The sequence below is a fragment of the Euleptes europaea genome, chromosome 20 (assembly GCF_029931775.1).
Source record: "Euleptes europaea isolate rEulEur1 chromosome 20, rEulEur1.hap1, whole genome shotgun sequence".
NCBI classification, from domain to species: domain Eukaryota; kingdom Metazoa; phylum Chordata; class Lepidosauria; order Squamata; family Sphaerodactylidae; genus Euleptes; species Euleptes europaea.
The window spans coordinates 24,138,890-24,160,666 of NC_079331.1; the positions used below are offsets into that span (position 1 = coordinate 24,138,890).

The 21,777-nt window shown below is 54.1% G+C and overlaps 1 protein-coding gene across 4 annotated transcripts in view; it reads right to left on the minus strand.

Moving 5' to 3' along the window:
• Positions 1-463: 463 nt before the first annotated feature.
• The window catches only part of TLE3 (TLE family member 3, transcriptional corepressor), a 37,236-nt gene continuing 15,922 nt past the window's right edge, over positions 464-21,777 (minus strand). Inside the window, exons 6-20 of one of the 4 annotated variants that reach the window (XM_056865689.1) lie at positions 21,032-21,106; positions 12,321-12,525; positions 11,694-11,710; positions 9,885-10,004; positions 9,702-9,752; positions 9,247-9,399; positions 8,217-8,349; positions 7,801-7,976; positions 6,540-6,616; positions 5,575-5,824; positions 4,617-4,864; positions 3,394-3,541; positions 1,835-1,985; positions 1,171-1,247; positions 464-575 (exon numbers count right to left, since the gene is read on the minus strand). In XM_056865689.1, the coding sequence (XP_056721667.1) occupies positions 468-575; positions 1,171-1,247; positions 1,835-1,985; positions 3,394-3,541; positions 4,617-4,864; positions 5,575-5,824; positions 6,540-6,616; positions 7,801-7,976; positions 8,217-8,349; positions 9,247-9,399; positions 9,702-9,752; positions 9,885-10,004; positions 11,694-11,710; positions 12,321-12,525; positions 21,032-21,106 (1,989 nt within the window). In that variant the 3' untranslated portion in view covers positions 464-467. Of the gene's footprint in view, positions 576-1,170; positions 1,248-1,834; positions 1,986-3,393; positions 3,542-4,616; positions 4,865-5,574; positions 5,825-6,539; positions 6,617-7,785; positions 7,977-8,216; positions 8,350-9,246; positions 9,400-9,701; positions 9,753-9,884; positions 10,005-11,693; positions 11,711-12,320; positions 12,526-21,001; positions 21,107-21,777 lie in introns of all 4 variants that reach the window. The other 3 variants (XM_056865688.1, XM_056865687.1, XM_056865686.1) reach the window with 3 other exon arrangements.

Consider the following 21,777-nt stretch of genomic DNA (forward strand, 5'->3'; position numbering starts at 1 on the left):
AACGAATATAATTACAGCAGACCAAAGGAAAAGAAAATACACAGCCAGGGTACCAGACAGTCTCCCTCACCCTATTAAACGTATCGGCTATTTACATTTCCCACAAGTCTTACAGAGAGAACAAAAAAAAAACAAAAAAAAACCCCCGAAGAGTCTGTACTGAAGGCAAGTCTCCCGATCACAGGCATGAGAACCAAGAAGTGAAAATCCAGGGCAGGGGGGAAACTCATCACATAAGAGCTCAGAACCCCCTGGGGAAATCCTTGCAGCTCCCAAGGGATCCAAATCCACAGAGTGACTCCAAGATCACGACGGGAAACCCACACGCAGGTGACGCGACTCCACAGAGCACATGCCGGGAACGCTTCCACTTCCCCCCCGCTTCACTCTGCTTGCGCCCGCCGGAGGTCCACCTTCTTCTCACCAGCTATCTCGGAGCAGGACGACTGCACAGAAGCCCCCCCGGCTCAGTAGATCACCTCATAGACGGTGGCCTTCTTGTCTCCTGATCCCGTGACGATGTATTTGTCATCAGCCGAAATATCACAGCTTAAGACCGAGGAAGATTCCTTCGACTGGGAGGGGAGGAAACAAAAAGGACCGTTCAAGCTTTACCCTTCTTTCCATTTTCAACAGCATTCAATGACTATTTTTCCCCTGTTTCTTACAGCAACACATCTAGATATCTAGATATAAATACAGAAGGCATATCAGGTGCTGGTTACTCTGCAAAGTGCCAAATACACATAATACATCCACAATGGCCATCCTCTCAACTCCTCCCCCCACAGCTGCAGGGCTCACCTGGGGGGGCCAGGAGGAGGCAGCCAGGTGTGTTGTCCCCTGCTCACCACCAAGCCAGCAGGGGAAGGGGTAACCTCCTCTGTCTGCCACCCTAGGAGAGATTTCCCTCCATCCCCGGTTCTCCTGCTTCAAGCCAGGCAATCAATCTGCTTTCTCCAGAGTGCGCAGCCAGTGAGAGCGAGGCACTTTGTGCATGCTTGCAATTATGCTTTCCAGGGCAACCATGTCACCTTGCCCAGATGGAGCCCACCCCCATCACCGTCAGGGCAGCGTGCCGGGTGGGGGGCTGCTTTCCAGCTTCCTGGCAGTCTCGAGTGGCAGAGTGGAGGCTTTCTCCCAGACCTCCCTGCTGGGCCCGGCTCTTACCTGGAATATGCTTGCTCCGTAAGGAGTCCTCCAGGCATTGAGGAGGTTGTCTTTGCCGGTGCTCACAAACCACTTCCCTACAGGAACAAGACAGAGAGTCAGTTGCCCAGGGAGGCAACACCCAACAGCGCTCACCTGCTGCGAAATCATTTGGTCTTCGTGGGTCCTGGCAGATCTCTAGCTCAGAAGGATCTAAGACTGGCGATCTGCCCCTTCCCGCAGACAGGAATATCCTCTATTCAAGGCAGATGTGTGTTTATTTTGCCGAGAAAAGGAACCTTTGTTCCCCCTTGCAGAAGAGTCGTTAGCTATGGAGCTGCTAGGACCGCCCAAGAGACTGTGTTAACCCTTTCTCACCTGGGCCATGGAGAAACTACGTGGCAGACACTCGGAGCCGTCCCTAATGGCGACTCTACGTCCCCCTTTGAGGCACGCTCTGCAGCTAACTCCTCCGCCATGTGACTTCCCCTCCCCCAAGGTTGCCCCGTCTCCCCAGGGCAGAACAGCTTGGCTCCTCAAGACCCTCTGAACTGGAGACTGACCCCCATTGGTCCTTCAGCATGGAAAGCATCAGCCTGACCACTGAGATACAGACCCTCTTCCGAGGAGGAAGGGGCTTCCTGGGGTCTCCTGCAGGGGCCATTTGGGACTTGGGTTTACTCACCACAGTAGGCGAACTTGAGGGAGAGGACGCAGCTCTCATGAAGGTGGAGCTGGTATTTGTCAGGCTTGGTGTGGTGCAGAACCTCCACGTTGCTGCTCTCCATGCCCACGGCAAGCCACTCCCCAGTCGGGCAGTACCCCAGCGAGAAGATCTGAGGGGAAGGAGAAGAAGCTGGGTGGTACAACAGAGCCTCTCCAGAGCACGTTTGGGGAAGCCCCCCACCCCCACCCCATGCCTGGGAACAAGAACAAAAGGAAAGCATTTGGGAGCACAATGAATATGGCAAACAGGATGGAAGCTGGGCTCCCAAATAGAAGCACACAGAGAGGAACCAGACACATGACAGAACTCCATCGCACCCTCTGGTGCAAAGTCAGCCTGCAGACATTTAGCTACAGCCTGCAGCAGAGGGAGACTTTGCAAGGGCTAAGGCAGAAAGGAATATTTCCCTTGGGGGTTGGATCAGGGTGCCTCGCCAGGATCCAGTGTGGTGTAGTGGTTAAGAGTGGTGGTTTGCAGCGGTGGAGTGCTATCTGAAGAACTGGGTTTGATTCCCCTCTCCTCCACATGAGCAGCAGAGGCCAATCTGGTGAACTGGGTTGGTTTCCCCCCTCCTACACACGAAGCCAGCTGGGTGACCTTGGGCTAGTCACACTCAGCCCCACCTACCTCACAGGGTGTCTGTTGTGGGGAGGGGAAGGCAATTGTAAGTCAGTTTGATTCTCCCTTAAGTGGTAGAGAAAGTCGGCATATAAAACCTAACTCTTCTTCTTCATCTCCAGCAGAGGGGAAGGGGGCTTTTCCTGCTGCAGGCGCCTTTCAACGGGAGATGACAGGGCTGAACACAGCAGCCTCTTCCACAAGCAAGGCCAGCCCCGGGGCAGCAACAGCCCCCTTGTTTGGTTTTATCGGGCGATACTCGAATTGGGGGGGGGGGGTCAGACTCAACAACCGTTCCTCACACTGAGGAGACGGGCGTCCAGTCCCACATCTAGGTATTGCCTGCATTCCAAACACCCTTTGCCAGCTCAGGGCCCTTGCAGCATTCGGCAAAGAGCCACCTGCCTAAATCCAGCAGCATAAAAACCAGGTCTGGCACTCCAGAACGAGACAGCACTGTGTGACCCACGGCCTCTTCCAGCGGCGGACTTTCTAGCTATAATATCAACGTGGTTGGGTAGAGAAAAGGCACCTCCTTGGTCTTCTGCCACGGCCACAAAAAGATCCCACAATTTCTCCCTCCAGAGCTGCTCATGAAACATCTGAGCACATTCATCGAGATGCCCAGCGTCTTCTGGTGAGGCTCCGATGGATGAGTATCCAAGGGTCACCTCTGAGATGAATCCTTCATTGTTGTGCAGACAATGAGGTTTCTGCAGGTAACTGCGAAGAGCTGTCGTCCATGCTAGCACATATCAGCAGCTTTCCACCACAGCCATTCTGCTTCAAAGCACTTGTTCAGGGGGGCCTCAATCCAGCAACAGCAGCAAGCTGTCAGCTCAGGCCTGACACAAGCGCAAGGGGGGAGATGAAACTGCAGAGGCCCTTCCGAGGCTTACCTGGGAGGTGAAGTCATGCTGCTGAAGCTGCCTGCCTTCCCGGAGGTCCCAGGAGCGCACCGTGTTGTCCAGGCCTCCCGTCCACAGTTTGGTGCCATCGTGTGAAATGTCGATGCAGCTGGCCCCGTCCGTGTGACCCTGGAACTGCCTGGAAACAGAACCAAGCCTTATTTTGCCTCTCTACGAGGTAGGGGTGCCATCATCTGCCAGCGTGGTGTAGTGGTTAAGAGCAGTGGTTTGGAGTAGTGGACTCTGATCTGGAGAACCAGGTTTGATTTCCCCACTCCTCTACATGAAGCCTGATGGGTGACCTTGGGGCAGTCACAGTTCTCTTAGGGCTCTCTCAGCCTCACCTACCTCACAGGGTGTCTGTTGTGGGGAGGGGAAGGGAAGGAGATTCTCCTTTAAGTGGTGGAGAAAGTCGGCATATAAAAACCAACTCTTCTTCTTCTTGATCTGAAAGACCCTTTTCTCTTGCTTATACTGAATTACTAGAAACATGGGAGAATTTACACTTCAGATGACCCAAACTTACAGGGTCAGGACCGCAAGTGAGAAGTCGGGGGCTGAGGGCTGTCTGCTCTCTCTCCCTCTCTCGCAGTCCAGCACAAATATAGGATGATGCAGAGAGAAGGGGGTACAACAGCCTCCTTCCCTCCTGCTATCATATTACAGGCTTGTCTCTACTGCACCTCAGACCTTTTTGTCTGACGGGTCTAAATATCTGAAGGACCATCTCCTTCCACGTGTCCCTGTGTGCCAACTACGGCCGGCCATCAGGCAGCCATCTGTTGGCTCTCTCACCACTTAGGGTGGCCCGTCTGGCATTCATCAGAGCGGGGCCTTTGGTATCATGGCTCCAGCTCCATGGAACAGTCTCCCTGAAGACGTGAAAGGGGACCGACCCCTCCCTGGAGATCTTCAGGAGGTGCTGCAAGGCCTGCCTGTTTGCCAGGGCTTTTGAGGGGGTGTGAATGGTAGGCATCATTTAAGAGGGTGAGGGGGAAAGAGATTTGTGGATTTCTATTTTATTTCTGGTTTTAACTGAAAACGTTTTTAACTATTACTGTTAAAAAGGAAAGGCGGGATATATTGTTTCAATCAATCAATAAATCTCGGTCCACCAAGGATGGTACAAACAGCACCTTCCCCCCCTCCTTGTTCCCACAGTCAGCAACATGGCCCCTCTTTCTCCTTGACTCCCGAACTCCGGGGAAACTCACCTGACCAGGGTTTGATTGTGGAGATCCCAGACGGCGATGTTCCCGTCACTGCAGCAGGAAAAGCAGACTTTGGCATCCGGGCTGATGGCCAGGGCGTAGCAGGCGGGGGCGGAAGAGGTCAACTCCGCCTTGATCCTTGGGGTGGGGGAGGCCAGGTCCCAGATGGTGAGGGTGCTGGCCTCCCCGCCCACGATCAGCGTGCGCCCGTCGGGGAGGAGCTTGCAGGAGCGGATGTAGTTGTCTCTATTCTGCAGGGAGGGAAACGGAAAATGTGAGCCCCCCACAGAGGGCCCTCCAGTTCGTGCCTCTCCCTCGTGACCTGGACACATCTCCAAAGAAAAGCAGAACTTTTCCATAGCAAAAAGGGCTCTGGGTATTCAGGCATGTGGGGGAATAGATGAATCTAGTGTGAACAAGAGCACAACCCCCCACTTCAATGGGTCTTGCAGGCAGGGTCGACAGGCTTGGGACGTGGGCGACCCCCACCCAACCAATCTCACAAGGTCACTGTAAGGGTGGCTCAGCTAATGCGCTGCGGGGAAAGAATCAAACGTGAGCAGAATACCCAACCAGGCTGTTCATTAGGCAACATTAATTGCTCTTGTGACAAGGTTGCCACGCCCAAAGAGAGGCCCAACAGGCAGCAGAGAACTTGGGGTCTCCACTCACAGCTCCGTGGAGGCCCCCCACAAAAAAAACCCCAAAGAGCAGGATGCTCAATGAAGAACTGAGGGAGAGGCAGTGTGGTGTAGTGGAGAGACGGGCAGAGCAGGGCCCTGGGTACGCCGACTTCCAATCCCCAAGTCTACCATGGAAGCTCCCTGGGTGTCCTTGGGCCCGATGCAAACTCTAAGCCTGGCCAACCTCACAGGGTGGCTATTGTGAGAAGATGGAAGAGGCAAGAACGATGTTCTAAGCCCCTCTGAGTCCCAACTGGGGACTCAATGCCAGCACTCACCAAGCAATCCAGCTGCGAGACGGGGCTTTTGCTGCCCGGCTGGCTGATGTCCCAGATCTTCACACACCCCTTCCCACCCGTGTAGACGTGGCGAGTCGGGTTGCTGATGGTCACGGCACACACCACCTCGCCGTGGCTCAACGTGTTGATCTGGCGTGCGTGCCGGGGGATGCCAGGCCCAGCAAGGGCATCGTGCGGGAAGGGGACTGGCTGCATCTGCCCATCGGCACTTACATGGAATGAGTAGGCCCTGGGGCGGGGGGAACGATGAGAGAGAAAAGCGTTACAAGCAGAGGAAGCAGGCGGGGGACCACTTTATCCCAAGCTCCCTCCAAGGTCACCTCAACTTCAGCTGCCTGCCTTGCCTGGCAATAACTCAACTGCAGCTGCCTGCTTTGCCTGGCAATAGGTCTCAGGCAGAAACACGCAACACATACACAGTGCCATGAAGCTCTGAGGCACAAAGCAACATTCACAAGGAACAGCTACCACACACCTCTTCCTTTTTTCCACACACACACAGAGCCTCACCTGTGGAAACATCTTCCCCTCTCCTCCCCAGCTCAGACACACATCTAAAGCCATTCCGCTCTTCTCTTGCTCACAGAGGTGGGCTGGGAAAAGGGTCTAGCCCCTTGGCCACCCTGCCTCCACCCCCCTACCAAAAGAGGGAGGGAGAGAGGCAGAGACCCTTTCCCTGCCCAGCAAGCCACCTCTTTCCAAAACCGGCAGAGGCATCCTGCCGCGGGTTGGCCCAGATGTCCCCGTGGCTGTAGTAGCCAATCCGCCCCCGCTTGCTTGGGAAGAGACATCACGTTCTGGGGAGCTGTCTGGGCCACCGGCTGCCTTTGGAACCACCTTATAACAACCCCATTCCCACCCTCCAGCCGCCTCCCCCTTTCCACCACAGGTTAACAAAAGCAGGAAACTGAAGCTTTGAGGGGGAAAGGCAAAGGGGGGCTTACGGCTTGCCGCCAGGAATGGATGCCAGGCTGGTGGGCAGGACCGGGGCTCTCATGGGAGGATGTGGGTCAAAGCCAACCTGGAACCGGATTTAAAAAATAAAGGTGAGAGCAAACCAAGAATGTTCCAAAGACTTCAAACACAAACAAAAAAGAACAGAGCCCTGCCCCATAAGAACTGCCCTTGTAAATAAAAATAATCCAACAACTGCAGGGGGGTAAAGTGAAACCCCACGAGCTGGTGTGTCAATGCCGGCTTCCCTGTCATCCGAGGGAAACAGCACAGCTCTCGAGTGTTTCCCTAGACTTTACGGAGACCGCATTTGCACCCCAACAGGACTCGAATTTAAGCCTGCAGCAGGCCTTCTCTGCTCCATTGTGAGACTGTTGCACACGGTCACTTTGGGCTCTGAACCACAGCCAAACACACAACCTCTCTCCTCCCCCGCTCCCCCGCCATTGTGTTCCGCTGAACCTCCACCCCGGAGAAGAGTTTGGGCGAAAGCAAAAGCTGACAGCCGCTGTGTGATGGTTCCATTGGTCCTAACAATGAACTTGTTGCCCTGCTAGGAAGAGGCCCGCTGGCAGAGGGGTCTCTTGCCCCTACCCCTCTCTCCGGGTGCTCACTCACAGAAAGCTGCTGGATCCCAGTTTTCCCTGCTCTTCACTGCGCATGTGCGTGCCATCCTGGTGGTGGAAGGTAGTCACCGGAAGGCCCTCCGCACCCAGCCCTCCAATTTTTAAGGTAAATCTTGCTGGGGACTCAGCATTTTCCAAACTGGGCAGCAACCAGCACACTAAAGCTCTGGCAGAACGTGGTACTTCCACAGTTGTCAAGAAAGCCACAGTTCACTTTTGAAAACATTGGTTTTTCTGCTCCTCCAAAATGTGCTCTACCCCCCCCCCCATCCTGCCCCTGAACACTTTCCGGTATTTGTCATGTAGTGGTTAGACCCAGGTTCCAACCCCAAACTCTGCTATGGAAGTTTGCTGGGTGACCATGGGCCAGTCACACTCTCAGCCTAACCTACCTCACAGGGTTGTTGTGAGGATAAAACGGAGGAGAGAAGAATGATGTTAAGCAGCTTTGGCTCCCCATTGGGGAGAAATGAAGCAAATAATAAATAATTTCACATCTGCTTTTGAGTCCAGAGGTAAGCGTGCCACCACAGGGAATTTATGCTGCCGCTCCCCTCCCCCACCTCCCTCCCCTCCCCCCTTGAAAAGAAGAGCTAAAAGGACTACGTACAGCTCCAAAGCTCACCATGGGAGAGCGGCCGTAGGCAGCGGCGGCAGCGGCGGCCATCTGGGGGGGGATGCTGTGAAGGCCCGTGTAGGCCCCGGGGCTGGCGAGGGAGCCGTTCATTTCGTGGTGCCCCATCATGGCAAACGGGGTGGCATAAGAACCCGCTATCGAGATGGGCGTCCTCAGGGCAGATGCTGGGGAAAGGGGCGGGAGATTAATTGTGTGCAACCATCCAGCCCATGCAACAAACCACTCACATTCTTCACGCGGCAGGGGTGGTGGTGGTGGTGCGCGTGAACAAGGCAGACCATGCCTCCCACTCCCAAGGACTATCGTATCCCAGACTGGGCTTTGGGACAAGAGGGTGCAACGCCGCTCAGTCTCAGGAGAAACCACGGGGCAGTCGGTCTGCCTCTGAGACGGGAGCTCCGTACCCAGAGGGTCCATTCCAGATGGCTTGCCTGGCATTGGTCGCAGCCCTGGGGTGGTACTCGTCCCCGGCGTTGGTGCATCATTCCTTGGGGTAGGAGTGGTCGATTTCAGTCCGGGGGTGGAGGCTTTGTCATTCTGGTAAAAAAGGGAATGTGGCATCAGCATTCAAGCACTCTCAAGCCAGGGTCATCTTTTATTAAGAACAGAACAGCTGGGGCTTGCTCATCCTGGGAACCAAATTCCGAGATTCACTTCCACTCCAAAATGCATCCTATTTCCAGATGATTCATCAACCATGTAAATCGTATGGAATACTGACTTCGTTAAGAAACCTCCTCAGCAAATGAAAAGAAATCTGCATCACTGGACCACCAACCCTAAGCCGCAAACACCCCATACTGAAAGTGGGGACTTGAGAAAATGCCTTCCTTTTTGCCCTTTGGGCGCTATTTTCAAGCGAGTGGGAGAGGCAGGGGCTGGAACAGCCTGTGGGAGTAGTTCAAGGAACACACTTGCTCTAAGTGACACCCATGTGCTACTTCAGAACAGGACAGAAGCATCACTTCTCATGGTAGCCAAATGGGCACAACTGACAGAGAAGGCAACAAAACGATTCAACATTCATTTTTCTTATCTGCATTCCCCAAGTAGTTACAAAACCAGTTCCATCATAGCTGATTCCAACTACCCCAGCGTCACCCTGAGAATTTTTTGACATGGATTTATCTACCCAACACCCCCGATAATCTCCTGGAGGCAGAATCCCAACATACAGATGGGGAATGAATACCCAGAGCAAATGAGGAAAAATGGGCCTTGCAAATGACTTTCCGTACATAGGGTGAATGGAAGCATGAGCCCAGTCTGCTGCCACTGAGTTTCTCCCATGCAGCTGGGCCCGACAGATTACGGCCCGTCTTCTGCAGCACTATCACCCACATTTGTCCATGCGCCTGGCCCATGTTGCTCATGATCACCACCTTTCATGCATCCAAAAAGGAGTTCTGGGCCCAACTCCGCAGCGGCACTTACGTGGCCGAGGTCTTTAGTCTTGGAAGAAGGTGTGCTGCTGGAGGAGGCGACAGAGGCGGGGCTGTTGGGGGCATCCTTTTTCAGCCCCCGGGCTTTGTCAATCCCATTTTCTGGGGGAGAATGAGCAGGGCTTACTCGGGGGGTCGCAGGATCCTGAGGAACAGAAGAAAGTGATGCTTGAGCAGGGAGGGAGATCCAAATTTAGAGGAGGCAAACCACAGTTCACCTGCTCAACTCCCGTGCCCAAAAAAATAATAATTAACTTCTGCATCAAGAGGAAGAAAAATTTCCCAAGAGAAAATCTCAGAATTTTCCAGATGAAGCACATTTGCCTCTGTTTAGATAAAAGGAGGGATCTCTTTCTTCGTCACCTTTTGGGGGGGCAGGGAAGAGGTGAGAACTTTTGTGCCTATAAGCAGGTGCAGGGGAGGGGGAAAGAGGACCACCCGGCATACCTCATTGGAGACGTCCACCACAAGGTCATCGCTCTTGTCCCCGTCACTGTCCTGAAACAAGAAGCCAAGAACTGATATGTCATCAGGCAGCTGCTGCCCTCCCTCCCTCTGGACGCTCACGGCCAGACACCCCCGTTCCTCCCCCACCCAGAAAGGAACCACCCCCCCATCCAGCAGCCTTACGTATCGACTCAGGCTGTCTTTCTCCTCGGCCTTCCGCTTCTTGGAGTCAAGGCCATAGTCTGCGGAGCTCCTGTGCTTCTCGCTGGTTCGTAGGCTCTCGGATGGGGAGATGGAGTTATTCTGCAGCAGAAAAAGAGCAGGAGGTGGCAAACGCTCCATTTGCAAGCAAAATGCTGGCAGGATGTAAAAAGAGAGGCCCACTGAATGGGAATCTGACCAGCTGCTGGCGCAAGGGGGCTGCCTACACAGAGGAAAGGGATGCTGAAATTATTGACCAATGCTTCCCCCTAAAAAGCAATGGGGAGATGCTCTGGTGGCAGACAAAAAGACCCACTGAAGCCCAGCCCAGCCACTCTCTCACCCCTCCTGGTTGGCATCAATGCTCCCAGCCCCCTGCCAGAAGGCAGGGACTGCACTGCCCCCCCTCACATCCCCTTCAGGAAATCAGGGAAAGCATTTCTTGTTACATACATACACATACCTTTATTGGCATAATTACAATACTTTAGCCAATGATCGAGGCAGTTCTTGTTGCCATTCTTACAACAGCCTTGCAAGGTAGGCCAAATATTGCTTTTCATGTGTTGCACAAAGCAAGCTGGCTGAGTGATTTCCCCAAGGCCACTTAGTGAGTTTGTGGCAGGATCACTTTTCAGGAAGTGAAAAGTCTTGACAAGGTCAATTCCTGGATCACTTTTCAATCTCACAGCCATGAGAAACAGATTAGATTACAAGGATGGAGATCTAGGAAAAGCCTCTGGAATCGGTACAGGCAAGAAAGGCGTTCACCGCCACCATCAAAGTACGTCCCACACAACCGACCGAGGAACTGACCAGAGATTAAATACTTCCTGCTGCTTTGAATCCCCAGCCCTCTTTCATGCACAAATAACTACCTTTGTGGTGCGGATTTGGGCTGCAACAACCTCCTCCACTTCTACAATATTGCTGCTGAGACTCAGCAAGGAAATACGGAAAAGAGAGAAAAGAGCCACGCCCCCCCCCCAACTCTGCATTTGGAAAGTGGAAGGCATTTCTCTCTTTCTTCCCTGAGGGAGTTCAGTAACAAGGCGGGGGGGGGGGGCATTTCTACCCTCCTTGCCAAGGTGGTTCTGACCCGCAAAAGCTCCTTTGCATCCCAGTTGACAACCGGGAGAGGACAGCAAAGAGATGTAGACCCCTGCAGTGGGTCTTCCTTCCCACTGGATCAGCCTGCGTGTTTGGCAAGAAGACCTCTGAGAAAGCAAAAACCGCCCCCTCTTTCATTGTCAAGTGATGATGCAGGTGAGTTTGAGCAAAGCCCTTTCATTCTGCAAAGGTCAGAGCCCGTGAAAACGTGGATGGGCCCAACGGAAAAGCAAGAGGCACCCACGCATGTGCAGAGAGGAGTCATGCGAGCCGCTGGAAGCTCACAGCCCCCCCTTCACCCCGCGGTGAATGGCCCGCCCATAGCCCAGGTCATCCTTGAAGATTAGATGACCCAAGTTAATCCAGCAGCCGCCAGGAGTGAAATCACTCCTCCAAGAGCTCAAGAATTTCACTCTCTCCCCTCTCCCTCCTTGGATGTGACACTTCCCTTCACCGAAGGGCCTCGGCTCAGCCAAGAAAGCCGGTCACCCGGAACCTGGCCAAAGCCAAGCAAAACACAAAGAGAATCCAAAACCCACACGCCATGTCCCCCCCCCACCTTCTAAGTGCCTCACGCAGAAGAGTGAGAACCAGGAAGCCGGCTTCAAAGAGGGGCCGGAAAACACCATTAAACATTACAAACAAACACAGCAGAGTCAAAGGGAACAAAACAGGACTTACTGCGCTGGAGTCTCGATCTTTCCGGAATAAAGCCCAGGGAAGGCGGGAGCCGAGTTCAAGAGAACACCAAAAGGAAAGGGGGGGGAGAGAAGGGGGAAAAAACCTTGTTAAAAATAGAACAATCCTAGCTGTTCCACGGTCTCTGGCTTGGCTTGATAAACACACCGGTGCCCTTTTAATTCTTTGTTCTCCAGAAGGAATCTTGGCCCAGAGAGAGCGGCGGGGGGGGGGGGGAGGAGGTACAATTACATGACCAAACAAGCTGCCTCCAGGAAAAGCAGCTGAGACACAAAGGGGGGAAAGGGCAAAAAAGCAAACTGCTTCCACGTTCCTGTTCTGACCGAAAAACGAGAGGCCAGCTTCCCCTCTTGCCTCCATCGTGGCCTCGAGAGGCAGACTCTGCCGGCCGCCTTCCTGGACGAGGCAGCCCAAGAGCCACATTCTGGGCCCGGAGTCCCCCCCACACACACACACCAGGGGAGAGACCAAGGCAAGCCCTTGGGGGGGGGGGGAAGAGCCTCTCTAGTAACACTTCCCTCCCCAGTGCTCTGAGTGTCTCCCCAAAGGGATCCCGGGGCGAGGCTGGAAACGGTGCTTCCGAGCCCTGCTGCTCGCTCGCTCACTCACCTCGGTGGTCCAGGTCGTGGTGGTTCTTCTCATCCTTCACGGCCAGGTGCGCCTGGCCGCCCAGGGCCCCCAAAGCCAGCAGCCCGGAGCTGCTCCCGGAGACGGGAGGGATCCCTGGCGGCTGCAGACCTGACGGGTGAGGCGGCAGCTGCACCGGGGGCCCGTGGGCTGCGTGGGAGAGGTGCTGAGCCTGGAGCTGCTGCTGCTGCAAGAAAGCCAGGGGTCAGGAGCAGCAGGGAGACGCGGCACGTCAAGCAGGACGCCCCGTGGGCCCAGGCGCAGCGGGAGAGGGAGGGGACGCTGGAGCCAAAGAGTCAGGGGGCGCCAAGCCCAAAAAGCTCAACAGGTGCACAAACAGGCAGGCCTAAGTTCATTACCCTGGCCGTTACAAACCATCCTAGAAAAAGCTGCACCACTACCACTGGCCTCTGCAAGTTTGTCAATTAACCAGGTAACTTTAAAGCTGCAGAAGCACCACTTCGGGGGTCAAGTGCTTTGCAAAATCAAAAAAAGTGGAAGTGCTGATGTTTCAACAGGCCACCCAGTTTTGAATTCGTGCAAGGTTCCAGCTCCAGCGGACCCTCCCCTTTCTACATCAGGCAGTCTCTGATCTTCTACTGAAAGAAAGGTGGAGGTGAGATGCCCTTGATATGGGGGCAGAATTAAATGACGGAGAAACCATTTAAAGAACAGCTACAGTTTCTGTCCTTCAAACCTCAGGCCGCTAAAACGATCCAACTACATTCAGCCTTTCCCATATTCCGTTCAAGAAATTCCTGTTGGTGAGGAAAATCAGCACCGGGGCCAGACAATTCTGCGCTAAGCCCATCCTAAGGCACACTTGGTCCTGCTGGGGAAAGGGGCTTGCAAAGATCCCATGCAGTCCCATGGCTCTGCTGGGGGGGGGGGCATGACACCTCCAGCCATTTCCTCCCCCCCCAGTCCTGTTCTTGCGTGCAGAAGAGGCCAACGCTTCTATGCCTGACCTGACCCAGTTGCTCTGCCAACCAACCCCTGAAGCCTTCGCAAATCACCCCTCATTCCCGTTCAGCATCTGCTCTCAGCGAGCCTCCCCCAGGCAAAATTCTCCCTGGGACAACATTTAACCCAACCCAATAACTTAATTTTTGCCCACAGTAATGGCTTGCTATGAAGCATGTAAAACAAAGGCCCATCTTCACAGGACAGGCTTCAAAGAGATCTTCAGGTGTGACACGCTTGCACCTCATCCCTGGATCTAGGCCATGCACAGACAGGTAGGCAGTAAAAAGGGATTTTGTTCCATTGGTAGCCAACAGGCCAAAAATGGAGCCCCACACCATGTTGCAGAGGACTGGGAGAGTCCAGGAACCCGGCCTAACCATGTGTGTGTGGGGGGGGGGGTCTCCATCCCCGAGTCACCAAAGCAGAGTCATTCACCCACAGCCTTAATGCCCACAGTGGGCTCACCCCATCCCGATCTACTATGCCTGGATCAGAACTGCAGTGCTCCAATCGCTTAGCTGGGACCCAAGAGAACAGCTGGCCTCCCAGAGAACAGATGCGCAGGAGGAGGAGAACCCGGCACTCCGGCTCTGCGAGGGTGGTTCGAATGGGAAGCTTTCCCGCCTTTCCAGTGCAGGCTGGGTAGGAGGCTGTGCATGATCTGAACCCACATCAGTGTCTAAGAGTAGTGCCCCTGGAGTAAGGTGTGAACACCAGCACACCAGGTGAGTGCATCTGGCAAGGGCAGGCACTGACTTCTTTCGCAGGCAGGTGGGAGCTCTGCACGCACCCCGTTTCCCCAACAAGGAATGCCCAGAACATAAACCGCAAGCAGCCCTGACACCCCACCCCCACTCTGTGACTTACACAAAATCACTTCGCAGGGACCAGGGACCTCACACGGCACCCAGCAGCCTCCGCTGGGTCAAGGAGGACGTGAAGGATTAAAGAGCTCGCCTGCCGTGGTTTGCAGTTTGTGTGTGCACACCTCCTTTGCAAATGGGGGGGGGGGGCACAGCTGAGCAGAACAGCAGGCTGGCTCAACTTTCAACTTAGCCACGAACTGCTGGGGGGCACTTAGGCAAGAGACCCCTCAGTACCCAATGGGGTAATACCACAGCCCCACTTATCAAGTGGTTGCTCTTATCAAGTGCCTGGTATGCTCATGAAAAATATTACATAATTATTACAGTACATTTGTACTGAGTAAGGGGGGGGAGGCAAAGATCAGAGGCATCCCCCATGACTGATGAGTTGTACCCCCACCCTGTGGACCAAGAGCCCCCAGAGTTCAAGCAAGCCATTTGGAGGGGAGGCAGGAGAGAACAAGCACGCCACCCCCCCCCCCAACAAAGGCAACACAGCAACACCAAGGACTGTCCTGCATGTGCCACAGAATTAAGCCCTGTTCACATGGGACCGTGGACGCACAAACCCCCCGCCCCTGCACGCAGGCGCACGTCTGTTTGTAAGAAAGAGCCAACACATGCTGAACTGTATAAATGTGGGGTTTCAACTGCACATTCAGCTGTCTGTGAATTAAACAGAAAAGAAGAAGAGTTGGTTTTTAGACGCCGACTTTCTCAACCACTTAAAGGAGATTCAAACCGGCTTACAAGCTCCTTCCCTTCCCCTCCCCACAACAGACACCCTGTGAGCTGGGTGGGGCTGAGAGAGCTCTAAGAGAGCTGTGACTAGCCCAAGATCACCCAGCTGGCTACGTGTGTAGGAGTGGGGAAACAAATCCAGTCCACCAGATTAGCCTCCGCCACACATGTGGAGTAGTGGGGAATCAAACCCAGTTCTCCAGATCAGACCCCACTGCTCCAACCCACCATTCTTAACCACTACACCACGCTGGCTCTGAGAACCACTCGATGGGACATATAAAGAAAAATCAAGGGAACACCCCCCCACACCCGTTCACGGTAACTTGTGAACAGGGCTTCTCTGTGAGGATCGGAGAGGGTCACAAGAGCAGGCCAGGAAGCCCGGCGGAGGAATATCTGGGAACGCAGAGCAAGTTTAATGGGATGACGCTTGCCCTGCGCCCTGGACTGACCTAGCTGGCTGGCCACTTAAAGCCCGCCCCTTGCATTGTGTCCAGTCGAGTCTGTTAATCATTTCCAGAGGTCCAAGATGAATCGAAGGGTGTTTTCATGGGAGCCTGCAGCATCGACCATAGGAGCAGGGCGACAGGGTCAAGGGAGGGGAAAGGCAAGGCAAGCCGCCCCCACCACCTGCCTGATGACTCCAGGAGGGGTCTGTCCGTGGGAGAGCTGTGTAGGTTTCCCACAAAGTCTGTCCCTCGCTGTGTGACCGCGGTCTTTGGATTTTCTTTCCTGACGCTTCGCCAGCAGCTGTGGCAGGCATCTTCAGAGGAGTAACGCTGAAGGACAGTGTCGGTCAGTCAAAGTCAGCGACGTCTACTCAGACCAGCAGCGTCTCTCCAGGGTCTCAGGAGGAGGACTTTCATGCTACCTGGTCTCTTTAGCGGGAGATGCCAGAGACTGAACCTGGCACCTCCTGCAACTGACAACTCCTTGGATGACCCTCAAAATGGAGTTTGAAAAATTGGGCCAAAGCTCAGGAAAAGGGCATGGGGAGGGGTTGCCACCCAATGGGGACTGCCCTTTTCACACACAGCAGGTGGGGGCTTGGGAGCCTTAAACCAAGACAGACTCTGTTGTGCTTTGCCTTCCCTCTCTCAACTCACACACACATTTTATAAGAACTGGAGAAACCCAACAACTTAGAAGTGAACGGCAGAAATCCCACCCACCCCCTGGTCGGCCAGGCTGCTAGTCCCTCCTGCAAAGAGGGCGGAAGACCCGCACCCTGGACCAAGAGCTCCAATCCCAAGAAGGGCTTTCCTGGGGCTGCCCCGACAAGCATCTAGCCTTTGGGTTGGGGCCCTGGCCAAAAATTGGGGAGTTAGAAGCCAAAACCTTTCCGGAAGACAGAGGGCTACCAGGCGCTTGTGCAGCTGCCACGCCCAGGGTCCCAGGAAAGCCCGAACGCAGGATCAGGCCAGTGAGAGTCAGCTAGCCCAGGAGTTCAACAGGTGCAGAGGAATAAGGGTGGCAGGCAGGGGGCAGGTTGGAGATGCTACCCCTCCACGGCACCGTTCCTTCTCTGACTGGATCGCTGCCGTGGTGCTGTCAGTAAGCAGCGGAGCTATGCCCACCCCACACCGTTGACAACCTTGTCCGAAGAACAGAAAAGAAGGGGGGGCTGGAGGAGCTGAGGACCAGGCTGTGGAGGGTTTTGCCAGTGTGACCATGAGCCGGACCACCAGCCAAGGGATATGTGGGCAGACGCGGCATGCTCTAACTGCTGTTTTTATGTGTCGCTTTGGCTTTAATAGTTTTTAAGACGCTTTTTTATTAGGTATGTTTTTAATCTGCCAGCTGCTTTGGTGGCCCCCGTGAGGGCAGGAAGGAGGAGCGTGAATCATTGCAACAGGAAATAAAGTGCTCAGAACTGCAAGAGGGGCAAACGTCTCGGCAGCAGAGAGGTGGGGGGCGCAAGAGGGGAAGAGGGAGCAGCGACCCAGCAGAGAGGGCCCCAGTCTGAGGAACCAGAGAGGCTTCATGAAGAGGAAGAGACCGCTTCAGGCATCCGGACGGGCCAGCTGGGACCTGGAAACAGGGTTGGGGGATGCCGACACAGAAACCTACTGGTGCAATGAAGAGAGACATCATGAGTGACCCCATATATAAAAAGCGGCCATCCTATCGCTTCTTCAGGGCACCTGCCAGCTATTGTCCCTCAAATCTACTGGATAGAAACGGAGTTTTCAGAGTGTTTTACCAAATGGGGTCAGGAGGCAATTAACTGGCAGACCCCCCTGAAGAGGCACCACGAAACGGGCTGGGTCGACACGTTTTTACACACGGGGTCACAGTGCTTTCATAATTAAAATGTTTATTATTATTGCTCTCTTCGTTGCACTGGCAGCTTTTTGCTTTTCACCCCTTGTTTTCATCGTCTCCCCAGCGCCACCCTGTTCTTTTCCCCCACTGCACCCCAAAACAGGGATCCCCTGCAGAACACCCCCCCCTTCGGAGACCACCCCCCCTTCTCCAAGGGGGCTGCCTGCATTTTGCAAAGGAAAAAGAAGCCCCTAGGCACGGAGAATCCAGCTGCTCACTGCAAAGCTCGCTTCTAGTCCTGCTAATGGCTGCAGGGAGCATCATGAACACGCATCGGGCGATGAATGGCTGGTCAGCCAGCCGCCTTCACCACGAGTCAAAGGACAGGACTGCCAAATGCGCCACGTGTACACCTCTGCAAAGGAGGCAAAGTGGACCGGGCAGGCTGAGTTGCAAAAACTTACTCGGGCTACAAAAATACGGCCTTTCTCCAGAGAGATCTGCAACATATCTTCAACTACTGAGCTGAGTAGAAGGAGGTCCTGACTGCCTCCTCCCCAGACCTCTTGCTAACCCCTGGACACGGACATTTCATGGTTGCTTCCCTTGAACGATTGAACAAACAACACCCACCCCCCCGCTGGATTTCCTTTCAATACACAGGGGACAGCAGCGCAGTGGGGCCGAGAGTCAGAGGAGACCCACAGCAGTCCCACAACCCCAGTGCTGCACAGCTTTGACCTGTGGGGCCATCCAACTCCACTGGCTTCGTGCCCAGAGAGGGTGGGGCCCTCTGTCTCACCCAGGGAGCAACAGCCTTGTGGGGAGGGGGGGCGGCCCTCGCTTCCTTCAACCAAGTCCAGGCACTGCCTCAAGATGCTGGAATACCCCCAGGGGCAGCCCGCGGCTTTCCTGCTTTTCACTCTGACCAGTCTCCAAAGCAAAGCCCAGCTGAGGCACTTGCCAGGCGGTTAATGCCTCGGTAAAGCTAGTGGTCAGAGGCCATTTAAAAGCCTCTGGGCCAGGCAGCACCTGCAGGAAGCTTGCGGCCAGCCACACCCCTCCCACCTTGCACTGCCCAGTGAGCGCTGGCAGAAAGAGGGGCCGGCTTTGCCCTGAGCGCTCCACCCTCCAGTAGCATCAAACACGGCTGTTCTCCTCCTCAAAGGCTGAGAGTCCCAAAGTCATTTCCACTGGCAATTCTCCCCACCACACACACTCACGCACTGGTAACCAGTAAAAGGCAAATTAGGCATTTGCCCCCCCCCCCAAGTGCAGAAGACCAAGACCATCTTCCACCCATGTCCTGCCAACCACATGGAGGCTTTCCAAAGGGTCGTGAGCTGTGAGCTTTCCATCAGCTCCACGGGACTTGTGGGCACCGCTTTCTACAGAAAAAGCCAGGCTCTCCTTGAGAAGGTGTGGGGGTGAGAACCCAAGAGTAAAAAATTGTGGATACGCAACTCCCCCCCAACTGGGGCTCTTGTTCTTGCCTGGGTTGGAAGACACTGCAGCATGCATTATGCATCTGTGGAACCAAGGGACCTCTCTGCGTGGGCCCACGCAGCAGTCTTAATCGCCAGGCATCTCAAAGGCCAGGGAACGGGGCACCCCCACTCCACTCCTGCATCCTTCAAAGTATTCCCACATTCCTTTGCCTGCTGGAATGGCAGGAGACACAACAGCACATTTCCCCACTGACACTTTGATCTGCACGCTGAAGTTCTCCAGTGCCGAAAGCCATCCAAAAAGCAAAACCGAGTGTCGCGGTGGCAAACCCAAACCACATGCGAGGCACCGATAACAATTCTTAGGGGAGAAGTCAGCAGGAGTCTGTGGTCAATGCAAAGCAAACAGGCAGCCGGGGGGGGGGGGAGGGGCGGAACCAGGGTCGAGCTGCTTTTGGAGTCCAGCATTTACCTGATTCAAAAGTTATGCGTTCGAAAGAGCAGACCCATTATGGAATACCCGTCACCCCCAGGAGAAGTGGTGCAGCTTTGTACTAATCTGCCCCCTCCCCAAACCCTTCTGTAACAGAAGCACAGAATAACCACTGGCATTTTTGTAGCACCACAAAGGACTGGGGTTGCAAAAACATCCATACAGCAATCAGGGATAGAGCACATGTATGAGTTCAAACTGATAGCTCAACTATACTCCCCACCTTGAAACAGCAGGGCGCTTGCTGGCCCCCACACACAAGCAAATGTGAGGTAGCATTTACCAAACAACCAGGTGTTTGGTTTGAAGTATTCCTGCCAACATCTCAATCAATTCAGAAGAAACAAGAGATGCGAGGATGAGCCGATGCCCGGCCACACCAAGTCACCCCAAATTCTACAGCACATTTCACTTCAGCAGCATCACAGAGACAGACCGGCCCTCGCCGGGGCCCAAAGAAGGGCTTGCAATCTAAGGCCAATTTTTAAGGAGAGACAGGAGATTCCCCAGACCACTCAAGGCCTCAGAGAATTAAAAAACAACTATTCAACACATTACCCTGCCAGATCTGCTGGTGTGGGGGGGGGGAGAGAGAGAATGCACTGGGCGTGGCTCTAACTTTTTTTTTTTAAGATTCACACTATACTATGAAACTTTTCTTCCTCTTCCAGAATACTAGAACTCGAGGGAACCCAATGAAGCTGATGGGCAGCAGATTCAGGACGAAGTTGATTTTTTATTTAACGTGGGATTAAAATGTGGAATTCGCTGCCAGAGGCTGGAGCGACGGCCACAGGCCCAGATGGCTTTAAAAGGGGGTGAGACAGATTCATGGAGGAGAGCTCATCCAGCAGCTACTAGCCATGGTGTCTCAAGGGAGCCTCCACGTTCAGAGGCAGTCAACCTCTGAATCCTGGTGCCAGGAGGCAAGATCAGGGGAAGGCCTCAGCCTCTGCTTGTTTGGCCCTCCAGAGCAACAGGTTGGCTGCTGTGTGAGGCGGGATGCTGGACTAGATGGACCCTCGCTGGTCTGACCCAGCAGGGCTCTTCCTGCAGTCTCAAAGAGCACTTCATGCTGCTCGTGCTCCATGAGCCCCATTCACAGACAGGGACCGGAGGCACGGAGGCAATCGGCACGTTGCCAGGCAGCAGGCATTCCGGAGCAGGGTCTTTGCTGCCAAGGCACGTCGCCTCGACTTCCCTTCCTCCCCAGGTTTGGGAGCAGCATCAACGTGCCCAACTGAGAGAAGACGGAGTGCACAAAGTTTCTAGAGGGGTGTTTGCTCCTGACCGCCCCCTCCCCACTTCTAATCCAGGGTCACATGCCCAGTGTGAAGAAGCTCCCGGGTTTCATCTCTGGCCAGCAGCCTCTACCAGAGAGCCTCAAATTTGAGGAAAGATTTTCTCAGGCCCGGGAGAGGCCGCAGCGGGTCAGGATGGCCGCGGGACAGACCGCCTCTCCTCCATGCCTCCAAGAGAGGGATTCATCCAGGAAACTGAGCCCAGTTTCTCCCTGGGAGCAGGCTCTCTCTGGACTGTAGCTGCCTCTTGTGCGTCAACAGCAAGAGAAGTCTGGAGGGCAAAGAGGAGTCCTTATTTGCTCAGCTAAGATCAGAGAGCTGCTGGAAAACTTGGGACCCTGAGATAACCAGAAGCATACATGGGAAAGGGGAAAACCTTTCTTCACATCTGTTCAGAGAACTTGAAACCAGACATTTTGATCAACAGCCCCCTTGAGACCAGGCAAGCGTCTGGCCAGAGAAAAATCCCTGTTTTAGCTGGTTGTTTTTTTTGCAAGCATCGCCCTTCTCCAAAGCCACCATCGCAGGGCAGGCCTGTCTCCGCTTACCGATTATGATAGGAATAAAGGGATATACACACGGTGAGAGGCAGATTGGGAACTCCACGTACCCCGATGATGGCGTTCAGCTCAGTCATGGTGACCTGTTTGGCACGCTCAACAGCCTGAGCCACTTGCTGTTGGTGCTGCGGAAATGAAAAAGGGAAAAGGGGGAAACCGGGTTCAGCTTTCCTCGTTCCAAGGACAAACCAACAACAGAAGACAGGCCCCGCCAGTTCCGATGCCACGGTTTCTGCCCCCAGCAGAGTTCTGGGAACTCCAGCTCTGCACGGCACCCCAGAGACTTTTCAGCACACACCCCCAACCGACAATTCCCAACGCCCCAGCAGGGAAGCCACAATAATTAAGCCCATTTATGGCGTCGATATCTCCTTGGAGACACATCCAAGAAAAAGGGAATCAATGCACTCAATAGGTCGGCAAGTTCATGTTCAGAAACTGTTTGCCCCAGCAAGATCTCTCCTGTGGGCAGACAGCGTCGTTTTAATCAGGGAAACTTGGATGTTCTCAAATCGTGGCTGAGCACGGTAGTCAATTTTTATTTCTTCCAGCCAGCTGCACTGGTGAGTTCTCACTACAACATTACCTATAACTGTAAGACAATTCCTAGACTACTTGGACCTCACAGCATGTTAATAGAAACAGTTAAACTTAGTCATCTTCTTCAGTACTTCAGCCTTATCTAAATTAACACACACAAGAGTTTTAAGCCATGATAAATTATGCATCTTTGACTAGTTTGACCTTGCAAATGTTTTGTCACCAGAAATTTCCGCAGCGAAGCTCAAATACTCTA